Source organism: Lissotriton vulgaris, chromosome 5 (genome assembly GCF_964263255.1).
Source record: "Lissotriton vulgaris chromosome 5, aLisVul1.2, whole genome shotgun sequence".
NCBI lineage: Eukaryota > Metazoa > Chordata > Amphibia > Caudata > Salamandridae > Lissotriton > Lissotriton vulgaris.
Window position 1 is genome coordinate 1133325114 of NC_141693.1, and position 12883 is coordinate 1133337996.

General features: G+C 45.0%; 1 protein-coding gene across 1 annotated transcript in view; it reads left to right on the forward strand.

Moving 5' to 3' along the window:
* The window catches only part of NHLRC2 (NHL repeat containing 2), a 1046453-nt gene extending 1035739 nt beyond the window's left edge, over positions 1-10714 (forward strand). Inside the window, exon 11 of the mRNA XM_086922864.1 lies at positions 454-10714. Coding sequence (XP_086778990.1) covers positions 454-710 — 257 coding nt within the window. The 3' untranslated portion in view covers positions 711-10714. The remainder of the gene's footprint in view (positions 1-453) is intronic.
* The last annotated feature ends 2169 nt before the right edge of the window (positions 10715-12883 follow it).

Sequence of the window (12883 nt, forward strand, 5' to 3'; positions counted from 1 at the left end):
TATCGAACCCTCTGATTTCGTGAATCAGAGGGTCTGAGAACGCTAAAGCCCCTTGTACATGAGGCCCCAGGTATGATATTTGATACTAACGGAATATTACAGAATAGAGCACTGGGCAGGGTACAGTACAATTAGTGATGTACTGGACAGATACAGTGCAAAAAATGAAGATTTATGGAATACACTGCAAAGAATAGAAAACTGGAAATGAGACAAGACGCAACAGACATTTGCAAAGCCGCTATTCTCATGTGTTGTGCATGTTGGTTACTAGTTTGGAGAAGCCTGTGCTGTATTTGTCGGGTGGATACAGAAGGGATTTGAGCTTCTAATATAAATGTTCTTGAACTTGGTAGAAAAATTAGCATTCTTACCAGTGCTTTAACATGATGATAACGTACCGTAGACTTCTATGATCAACTGCGCTTACTTGCATGTCTTTCTGTTTTGCAGGTGACGAGTGGCTGCTTGGGGGACAGAATACCACTGGTGAGATTGCAAGTCTCTCTGTGCCTCTGGTGCTATCCCTGGCCATCCCTCATACCTGTCCTGCTTCCGCTGTGAAGCTCTCCATTGGTGCCTGCCTCTACTACTGCATCCATGACAGCAGCATTTGCCTGATGAAGGCCGTCTCCTTCTTGCAACCACTCCAAGTGTCCAACACGGCGACAACAGATACTCTCCAGCTCTGTCTGTCTCACAACTTCTAATCATCTGACAGAATCACTGCAATGGCGACCGGATACCCACTGCTGTGGCACTGTGTTGCCAACTATGTTGAGTTTGAGCAGAGCACAGATAAAAAAAATTCAGCAATACAATTATAATACCCTAGAGCACTCTGTGTGAATGAGCACCAGGTATGGAAAGAGTAATCATGTCAAGAAGCACCATGTACACCCCTAATGTCCAAGCAATCATTTGGATAGCTTGGAAGCTCTTCACCAAAAATGTGCCCATATTCCAAAAATGTTAAGCTTGATGTTTAATCTAAAACGGGTGATATGATAGCATCTCTTCCTTTTCCTAGGACATTCACAATTGGCGTGTTTGACTCTTGTCACTGCAAGGTATGCTATTTCCAGCACCAAGCCAACAGAACAGTTTGCTGGTATGAAAAGGTTTCACATTCAGCCATTTTCACAGGACAAAAATAAACTGTGCATATTACTTGCCCAAGCTTGCAGTTGGTTAGAATCCTGCATTTAAAGAGACTGCATAGTACTGCAAACCCCTGTGTTATCCGGTGAACATGCTTCATAGAACGGGAACACCAAGAAGCAACTAGAGTGGTTCAAGGCACAGTACATCTCTGCTGACTTAAACTTACCTCTCAGTTCCCTTCTACAATGTCTTAGTCATCCTTGGATACCTGCTCGTTGTCAGAACTCTGTTGCCTCTTAGTTAGGTTTGCTCTATACAAGTATGGTTGCATACATACGCACCTACAAATTCTGCGAGGGCCTCGCGAATGGCTGAAATAATATTGTTTTTCTCATGGCTTTTTTCTGTCACCGTCAAATGAAGACATGCGCAATAGCCAACATTTCTCATGAACCACCTGAGTAACCTAGGTGCCTGAATACCCTGAAAAGCAGCCCCCCCCACCACCTGGATGGGCTGCTCACTCCAGTTCCTTCATAGATTTGTGAGGTGACCGGTCAAAGTCAAATTGTATGGGTACCTGTCAATTTAAGTGGGGTGACACCATTTGAATAATGCCACTGCCATGAATTTGAGAGAAAATAAAGGTGATGCAGGAGGTCCTCGCAATGAAGGAATTAGACAAAAATCTTAAAGTCAGAAAGGGATACAGATACAATGCTTCTGTGCGGTTGGTATGCAGAGATGTGCCACAGTTAAAGCTTCCCCACCTCTGGAAGACTGTCTAGTATGACCGAATAATCAGGGACGAGGAGGTCATGACTAAGGTGGGCACAAAGATACCACTCATGCAGATAAGCAGGAACCTCGCCTTTAGCACCCATTGTTTACTTAAGGGATTATGATCAAATTCTCAAAACTGTGTGCATCAACCACAGATGTATTTGGCCCTGGTTAGGGTCTACTGGTGTGACGTAGGTGGTCCGTTTGACAGTAATGAAGCTGGAGTGAGAGCTAATCCTAAACAACCAGTGCTTGGCGTGAGCAGACGGGGCAGGCGGCCATCCACCAGAATATGTATGACAACAGGCACATTCCATGTGGTCATCCTGAACCCCTGGCACTCTTCAACAGTTTATCCAAGAATTTCACCCCAGATTGCACATTCCCACGAAGGAATGCCCACCTTTTGTCTTCTTTCATCTGAAGCAACAGCTCAGAATAATGTCATGTTCTAAAGTCTGCGTCACTTCAAACAGGGGATGAAAACAACGGATTTGTGTGAGGGAAACCTCTCACGGTCGAGGCCAGTGTACTGATGCGCTTGCCTCCCCTTCCCTCTCCAAATCTCAGTCTCACACTAGATTGGAGGTGACCACATTTCTTCAAGAAGTTTCTGGAATCCAGAGTACAAATTAGAAAGGGCCAGGAACTATAATCCAGAGAGCCAAGTAAGGGCTCTGCATTTTTACTGCTTTCACAGCCAGGTTTTCTGTGCTGGGAAACAAGTGGGTGGATGAATGTGACTGCAGTGAAAATAATAATATTGTATATTGTGCTTACGGATTTTCAGTTTAGACATGAGTTTCAAGTTTTTTAATTTGTATTCAGCCTGTATTTGGCATTTGCGTACAAAAGTTAAAAATACACTAAACCATGTCCATGCACCCTTCTGCTTGTGGAGATCACACTTGTAAAATGCACAAAGGAGTTGTACTGCTGCTCTCTCAAAGCTGTGCCCTGTACCAAAGAAAGGAAAACATGTATGTATTTTAGAAACATAGAGAAAATGTATTCATTTGGTTCTAGAAACATTTAAGTTCACATTTCATCATCACCAAGCATATATGTATTAAAATGCCATTGTTTTGGGTTCGGTGTGCCCGCTTATAGCCATGTGCCTTGGTAGCACTGTAGCTATTGCACTATTGATAACTATGTCTTTATCAGTGTACCTGCCCAGCGACTCTCAGCTGCCTTGAATCTATTATGTTTAAGAGCACAAGCAAATTGTAGAGTGGGAAAATGTGCCCTAGAAGGGGTGTAATTGTATATATTTTAACGTATCTGTGCCTGCTGCCATGCGATATCAGCCCTAAAACCTACTGTTTTAATCCACCGTTGGGAAATAAATATATTGTTGCTTTAAAGTGCCTTCGTGAAGATATGCAGAAAAGTGCATTTTAGGCTAAGAGGCAATTGTACATGGTCTTGTTGAACACGTGTGTGCCTCTGAGTTGTGGACTACTAGATTCAACTTCCTCAGACACTGTATAATATAACGAAAAGTAATTTGTGCCTGACATAGTCAAGAGGAGAAAATAAATAAAAGCCTTCCATCTTCCTGGACTCGTCTCCTTGCCAAAGGTGAAGCTGGCCAGGTGGGGGACAGTGTTAGGATAGTGGTGGCAAGGGACGGCTATAGCGTTGGTGGTCTCCAGTGTGACAGTCTTTGTTGGTGCCGCCCTCCTCCAGGCCCTGGTGTCATCATTCTCCTCGGATTCCCTCACTGCCACCCTCCATTGGTTCCCCTTATCTCTCCTTAACCCCTCTCTCACATTTATGTAATGTCATTTTATAGCCTTCCTCATACCAATGTGGGGTGTCAGAACACTTTACATCACACACGTATTATACAGAAACAATGAATGAATGCATAAATCGATGTGCATCATTGTAAGAAACAAAGCAGCAGATTTATCACGTTTTCACGCAACACAACTCGGTATCCAAAGTTGCTGTGTTGTCAGTCAGTCAGTCAAAAAACTTTATTATCGGCAAAAAAACATAAAAGCACATATATACAAAGAATTAAATAAAACATACCAATATCCCACAGTACAAAATACTCATGATGTAGAGGAATACTCCTAAAATAGTTTTTAAATACAAGATTAAAACCAGGAAAAGGATACTGTACAATTTAAAACAGAACAGATAAAAGAATAAGATCAGTCCCTTCACATAGTAGTATTAGAAATTCCCTGTGGGGTGTAGTGTGTGTGGTAGTACAGGTGTAACAGATGATTGTTTTTTAATTTTTGCGCATCTGGTGCACCACATAGCCCAGGGGTATCTAGAGGTCACAAACACAATCAGGGGGGTGGTGTCATATTGTAGTATTCTAAATACTTCCCTGTAATCCCTGAGTCCCAGTGACTTACAGAGTTGAACAATCCATTTAGCTCTAGCCTTGGAGTACAAAGGACAGAAGAGCAGAACCTGCAGATCCGTCTCTTCACAACCTTCACACCCTGGGCATGAGCTAGAAACATGGGGAGTGATCGACCACTTGTTTGTCGCTGTCCTCACTGGGAGTGTCCCATGTATAAATTGGACATATAGTTTCTTCGCCAGTGGGGGCTGAATGTCATCCAGGAGTTTCTCAAAATGGTAAGTATCCTTCGCCTCCAGAAATCTATTGGTCAACCTGCCCAGGGTTGGATTAGAAAATACAGAATCCATCCGATATTGATTGAGTAGGTTGACTTAACACCCTTTTGGGCAGCAGGGCACATGTTTGCTCTGGAGAGAACCAAATGTCTCCCGTACCCAGTGCATGGCAGAGCTGCTTAACATATTTTAGCCAGGGAATTTTCCCTACAACCCATATGGTCAGTAGATCCCTTAGGTCCTCCCTGTAGCTTAGCAACTCTGGGGTAGCCCAGAGTCTCCTCCAGTACATCAGAGGTCGGTTCAAAATGACCCCCTGTAATGGGGGCCAGACCCAGATCTAACCGTAAAGGGATCAAAGGTGTACTCTGGGGGAGATTCAGTAGGCGCCTAATGAAGCTGTTTTCAGTAGGGGAGCGCTAACGTGGCCCCATAGCTCTACCCCATAAAGCGCCCCACCTCTCGCCTGGGCCTCGTAGATTTCTAATGGCGGTCCCAGAGTTTTAAGTGAACACTCATTGTGGACCTGTAGGATACCACCAGAGGATTGGGCCAACTTCATGTTTGCCTTGGCCATCTGCGATCCCCATTCCATTTTGTCGTTGAGTGTAAACCTAAGTAATCAAAGGTGGAAACTCTTTCCAGCACTGTGCCATCCAAATGAGGGTGGGGATAATTGGATGATTTAGCATTAAAGACCAGGAATTTGGTTTTAGAGAGGTTAATCTCCAGATTTCTTGTTCTGCAAAAAGAGCAGAACTCCTTCAGTGTTCGCTGAATACCCATGGAAGATTTTGATAACAAAAGGGTATCATCAGCGAACATCAGGGCTGGTATCTTGCGGGCTGCTAAGCTAGGAGAATCGAAATCCCTCGCACCCAAAAGATGGTCAATTAGTCCATTGAGGAACAGAGAACAGAGAGTAGGGGCCAACACGCACCCCTGTCTCACTCCCCTTTCTACCGGAAAGGGAGCCGAGAGCTCCCCATACCTCCCATACCTCACCCTCGCAAAGGTGCCTTGGTGTAAACGTTTAAACAATTGGCACAGGTATGCTGAGGCACCGATCTCTATCAATATGGCCCAGAGCATATCCCTCTGGACCAAATCAAATGCAGATCGAAGCTCTACAAAGATCAAATACAGGCTACCAGCCCCCAGAGTCACCGTCTTCCAATAGACCAATTGAAGTCTGAACAGTTGGTCGATCGTAGAGACCTTTGCACGAAAGCCCGCTTGGAGGGAGGTCAGGATGTGTTGTTCGTCCATCCAGCACTGCAACCTCATTAGTAAAAGGCAGGCAAACAGTTTCTGCAAGACATCAAAGAGACTAATGGGACGGTAATTAGCCGGATCAAGTGGGGAAGCCTTTTTATGGATGGGTTGATCTCGGCCCCCAACCAAGTTGGAGGGATATCCATGCCATGTAGGATGGCGTTAAAATAAAACCAGATATAAGGGACCCATACCTTCTGCTCACTCAAAAATAAATCTCCTGGGATTCTATCCAATCCCGGAGCCTTCCCAGAAGACAAACTTCTGAGGGGCGCCTTAATTTCCTGCATAGTGCAAGATTGGCAATCGGGGTCCTTCACCTCCAATAATACTAAAGGGGGTGTGCTCTTTACTGGGGAACCTAGATCTACCAAAAGAGCAGTGTCAGTGTGGGAGTACAAAGGCTTAAAGTGGGCTATCTAAACCTCTTTGCTCAAGTTAGGTGTTAAACCGGGCGTCCCCACTAACAAGCCTGTTCTCATTAGGTTCCAAAACGCCCTATAATCACGCCTGTCCAAGGCTTCTTTTATACTTGCCCATCTTAGAGCCTCCCATTCCAACTTGGCCGCAGCAATTATGCTTTTATATGCATATTTAACCACTCTAATGCTCTGCACAGAACCAGTTTTAACCTCCCTGACAAGTGCACATTTAGCCTCCCTACATTTTTTATTAAACCACTGGGCCTGTTTTTTTGGTTGTGTCCTATTATTAACTGTGGTATAAAAGTAGTCGGCCATAGTGTAGATTATGTTAGTGTGAATATGGTTGAGTACATGGAAATAGGAAAGATCATAATTCACAACCGGAAGATCAAAGGCCTCTGCTAGGGAGCAGGCTGCATGTTGATATAGCTCAGCTATTTTTTCGGGTGCTAGCACAAACTTAGCCCATCTAATGCGTCTGCCACCCGCTACTGAGACTAAGTTTGTGTCAGCAGAAATCTCCATCTCCCCCGATCTATGTAGGTGACCCAGTGTGTGTGTTTTAGTTCTGGTGACAAAAGATTGTGGTCACTATCTACTCTTTGTATTACGCAAAAAGCCCTTATTTGAGACCAAAATTCTACATTGACCATGATATAGTCAATGGTTGTGCTTTTCCCCACTCTATTAAATGTTGAATTCCCTGGGACATCAGAAGGGAATCTGCCGTTGCAGGCTCTGAGAGAGTGGGTTACTAGAAGCTTATTGATCTGTAGGGCCACTGGCATTAAACGCTTAGCCGGGTACATGGAGCACGCCTGGATGTGCCAAATGGAATCCTCTTCTAAGGTTACAGAGGGGATCCCCACCAGAGGTTCGAAGTGACAGTTGAGATCACCCCCAATGATTTTATGTGCTGATGGAGAAAAAGATGAGAGGAGTTCGTCAAGAGCCTCTAACATAGATAGCCCCAGCTCGTGGGGGGTAGGGCACAAATATGTGTTAACAACCACCACCATCGAACCATCCATATATTTAAGGGCGATAGAGAGGATGTCCTGGGAATGATAATCTATTACTTTCCCTGAGCAGCCCAAGTGCGTAGATACCCAGATGCACAGTCCCCCCAAAGGTCTTCCCCTAGGTCCCTGTACAGCAGGTAGATGGAATGTTGGAAATCCCACCCTTATGGGGGCAGTCACCATCCAAGTTTCTTGAAACAAGCACAGATCGTACTGGTCCATCAACTCACCCCATTCTGGATTGGATTACTTAGATCCCAGCCCTGCTACATTCCAGGATCCTATTAATGATCTAGGGGGTTCCGCCCTTAGAGGACTGGGTATGATAGAAGAGGGCGTGTTAATAGAAGGGGACCCAGCAAGTTTATCCAATTCAAATCCCTCTCTTGGGGAGCATGTATTTGCACTTGGGCTTAAGGGGTTTATTACTAATCCATCTTCCTTAACCCTAGAAACCGTCTGGGATAGGCCCTCCTCGTCCTTTGCGCCCGCCTCCACGGGGCACCCAGCTGCATTAGAATCTGTTTTTTGGGACCCTAATGTCAGTCTACATTATTCAAGGCGCTAAATCCATTAGCTATGGGTATATTATATTCCCCCCTCCAGGCCACCTTGGTGGAAATGAGTTGGTCCAAATCCACCAGGTACTATTTCCCGAGAGTAGAAATACCCCAAAGGGAATGGATTGATTGCACCCATTTGCCAGGGTCCTAACCAGTCGAGGATGTAATTAACCACTCCGGAATCCCTGAAATTAACAATCACGCAGTCCCCTCCAATGTCTTTTGGTTTGGTCCCCAGCCAGGTAACTCTTCTAGCAAATAAGATTTCCCCCTGACCTGATCTCATTATTGGTCTATGTCTGTTTAGCCAAAAGATGATTTTATTCTTCATCTCGGTGTATGTTTCTTCTCGTTCCCCCAACAGCGGAGGGGCACCGGTTAGTACCACCACGTACGGAGAAGCCTCGGGTGGTAGCTGGGGGCATAGTAGTGATTGTCGGTTTCCATTGTTGGAAGAATTCATGTTGGGCTTTTGAGGCGCCGGACCCTGCTCCGGCTACTGCTTACTAATGGCTTTTTGGATTATGGGTAGGTCTAGAGTGGGAAGAGTACCTTTATCAGAGTGCACCCTGGAGTGGATAGCAGGGCCGAGACCAGTGTTATTAGGGGTACGTTTACACGTGTTCATTGTAACCGATTCTTGTACCAGGACGTCAGGTCGAAACCCTTCATTAGAGCTAGGACCCTGAACCCCCTGGTTAGTGTTTCCTAAAAACCAGTGTCACAGGTTTATTCCCGGTAGATATGGGCAACTGTTCACCTCCTCGTCTCTTATTGTTAATCAATGAGACATCCGTGTCAATTCTACTCATCAAGATTTTAAATTGAGATTTGATAAGATGTTCCATTTGAGCTTGAAGATCGATTAATAAGTGGGTGTCCCAGACCGGGGGTGCTAGAGTGGAAAAACGGGTGCCTGGCTCATCCTGGGAGATATCTAGGGCAGATGGTTATCTTTGGTGGTTTTTTTTGCATTTTTAATTTCTTGTTTCTGGGGCGATGCTTGGGTGCCTTTTTAATCACCTTAGAAGCTATCACCGGTGCCGAATTGATGGAATAGCTACCATCTTGCACTATCAGTGCGCATGGAAGCTCAGCAAAAGAAGAAGCTAATAGTGAATCAGGTGAGTTACAAGTGGCTAAAGATATATTCCCAGACGGCACAGGGAGGACTATAGCTGGAGTAAGGAAAGGCGTCTTTCGGTGTTCTCAATAGCCGATGCAACCACCCCTATTGTTTATTGTAACATTTTGTCTATAGCTGTTAAACTCGGGACTGGGGGTATTAGTGCTGCTTTTTGTCGTGTGAGAGAGCGAGAGGTTGGAGGATTAGTTTTGCCCATGATGGTACGCGTTCAATGCTTAATCGATTAGGATAGCAGTACCCCAGTATTCACAATTTGCATAGGGAACTGATCATTTAAGAATTATCAATAAGACCGTTAAAACACTATAACAGTGAATCATGTAGAATATTCACTTTAAAGCCTAGCTTTGACTGAACAACATAGTAATGATTACCAGAAAAGTGTCCCAGTCCAAATACTGTCAGTCCAACCTAGAGGGGTGGCCCGGCCCGGCCCGGCCTCCTTGGCCCCTGACGGCCACAGACGGCCCGGCCTTTGCCCGGGCTTAGCCCGGCGTCGCCTGCGCGCGTCATGCGATGCGGGAGCTCCGATGTTCTTTTGGGCGGCACCTGGCGCGAAATGGGCGTGTGGGCGGCGTCCAGCCGCAAGGACCCCTGGGAGATGTAGTCTCCCCCCTCAGCGGCCGCGCACTGGATCAAAGAAGGCAGCGGCAGTGGGGGAGACCAGGGGAGACAAGCGTTATGTTTCCTTCTGCATGTGTAGTGCCCAAAAGTGCCTCCACGGTTCTGTGGCAAGGAATGCAGCAGGAGAGTATCCGGGTAAGTTTCTGCAACCCATTCTGCGTAGAGCACCCGCTCCACCGCAGCTCCGATGTTGCTGTGTTGTGTGAAAAGGAAGGAGCTCAACAGTGCCATCTCTACTTAGATGTAGCACAGTTGCTCTTTGTACTAGACTGGTTTACCTTAAGCTGCCTTACACCAGTGCACACGCTTGCATCTTAGAGCAAACATTTGTACGTGGAGCGAAGCACAGATTTTGTACTAGAAGGGTTATTGGAAGGGCAGCCTTCCAGTAGAAAATCTGGGTTTTGACAAATAAAACTCTTTCTACCAATCATAGTAGATAGGGATTAGCATCAACATGTACTCATAGTACATCCCCTTGACGCAAAGTAGAGCATAGTGCTACTTCACGTTACTTTAGGGCTACTTTCCAACACAATTCAGGATTTGCACAGAAAGTAAATCTGAAAACAACACTTTGTGCCAGATTTGTGTCACTCCAAATGGCGCCCCCTCAAACTTGGCACCCAGTGCAATCGTACTGCTTGCACCTCCCTAAAGCCGGCACTGGGGTGACCCTTCCCAGCGTTGTTTACCTCTGACATCACACTTAAGTTTAGGTTACACTAGATGGGTGTTACGAGCTCCCCTTGAGGCAGACATGACTGATTAGCAGTCTTTTTCACTTAGTGGCCAATGCTCTATCCTCTTTACAGGACTTTGAACAAAGAGGAAGCTGTCACTGGAGTGCCTGGGCCAGGCAATGTTTTTCCTAGGGTGTTTCCATTTAATACCAGTTAAAATAGTAAAAATGAAACATTGTTGCTTACACTCGCTATTTGAAGTTTTTATGCAAGTCGACCGTATATAAATCCTGTCAAGTAGATTTGCTCCTCTCAAAACTTGGGACTTTATTTGGATAAACATAACTGCACTAATTATGTCTTTGTGTATGGCACAATATGGTCATTTAAACGCAAAATGAAAGTTACAGCTATTCATGTTTATGCGGATTTAAATAAAATGGTGTCTTGTATGGCAATAAATGATAATACCAGCTCACCTGTGTCTACGTGTTTTGTGTCATATTAAAAACAAGTGCTCAGGCAACTAGGCGACTCTTGTTTAATTGAATACTCGGGGTCGATTCACAAAGGTAAGTTACACTATTAAATAAGTTTATATTTTGTAGTAAGTTACACGATTGAATAAGTTTGTTACTTTCGGTATTCACAAACTCCACAAACTTACTACCAGAGTGTAAGTCTCCTCCCCCAGAGAAATGTTATGTTATGTTATCCCTTTGTTAAAGCGCAAACAACTGCCCCAGCAACGGAGCGTCCCGGCGCTAACCTAACCAGTACCTGAGGAGTGGGTGGGATAACCAACAAGACTAGATGACAGAAAAGAGGTGGGTTTTGAGTTCCCTCCGGAAGACGGTCAGATTGGTTAGGGTGCGAATGTGTAGAGGCAGGGAGTTCCAGAGTCTTGCACCTAGGACTTTGAATGAGCGTCCGCCCATTCTAGAGAGCTTGGTTCGGGGGACCGTCACGAGGTGCTGACCTAGTGAGCGCAGGGTGCAAATGCAATTGGTTGACTCCTGGGTGGATGGGTGACATCCCCTCCTCAAATCCCTCTTACTCCTCCATAATCGCTTCCCCTTTAGTAGTCAGTCTGCCCTTGTTCCATCACACTCTCCTGTATCCTTCCCATATTTTCTACCAAAATCTATCCATACATTTGTGGAGACTCCAAAATTGAGGCGGGAACACCGCACATGAGGAAAAACTTACACTTTGTAGTACATTGCGTAATACTTTAAACCGTACTACAAAGTGCAGTTTATGAATCACGCCCTCAGTTTTCAGACACAGCACTACGTTCCTCGGGCACCTGGTATTGGCTACGCTCAGCCTCTCAAAACAGTCCTATAACAGTAGGTTGTACATCCTGATAAAGAGATTTAGAAATCCGAAATGTTTCGGGTTCTCCTCAGCAGTTCGAAACTGTTGCAACCTAGAAGACAGAAATCGCCGATTAGAAATTCCACCATAGTCCTCCAGGGATCTGTAAGATTAATGAGTTTAAACCCTTTTACCCAGCTCAATGTACAGTAAGTTTTTTATTCAGAACTTTTCCAGTGGATTTTGTTTTGTGATTCTTGGAATTTTACAAAGAAACTCCAGTGCTGCTTTCCACATACTGCTGTTTTCTGTAAACACAACCCAATTAAATGGCATTATGGGACCATTTGTTGTCAACACTTGGCTGCTTGTGCATCCTAAAGTTTATTTGTTTATTATTTCACTCGGAGCATTGAAATTTACGACCACTCTGGAGCTAAATGGTGACGTTTTTCAGTGAATTAGCACCGAGCGCTCTTGAATGATTCAGTAGACGCCAGCAATGTTTCTCTCCACTTGCATACCACACCCCCTAGGTGTTGTTTGATAAATACGAAGAGAATCTCTGGTTCTGATTCTCGAAGAAAGGTGGGCGGGAGGTTCTTTTATTGTTGATTCAGTCACATTTGCTCTACTTCTAAAGAAATTCCTGGAAACTGTCGAATTTCCTGTGTAATGTAGAAGACTTAATCCCGCCCCATAACAGTGCTACTGTTCCTCAAGGTGAAATATGATGCTGGTCCCTCCACAGGCTCCCTCTCATCACAGGCTATAAACCCAAGGACCTATGAGGCCCTCCTGACTCAGCCTTGATATCCAATGCCCAGATCACACTAGAGGACAGTGCCTTCACCACTTGCCCCGCCGCCTCCAGGTCCTAGTCTGCAGTGTCACAGAATGTCACAGAAAGCTTCAAGGTATTGGGAATTGTTGTAGAATGCCCACCCCGCTATGCCATATTCTAGATTTTCGATATTGAAGCGATTTATTTGTGGTTGGATCTGGGATGAATCCATGTGCCTGCTCATGCCCACCCTGGTTGGAGCTTGTTATAAAATCCTGAATAACCCTCAGAACCCATTTTAACCACAACACAGTCACAGAAAAGACTCCAGATACCTTTGTGATAAAATTAAACATTCCACTCTAAGATGTTCCCTTTGTTTCATTGCCCCCTCCGTTTCATTGCCCCCTCCTATTGTCTGCCCTGCCAAGCGAATCACATCACCTTAAAATTCCATATTTGTAAAACACAACTTTTCACCTCTATGGGTATCCGGGAGATGAGGGCCTTCAGAGAGATTAAGTGAGCTATTGTCCAGAGTCA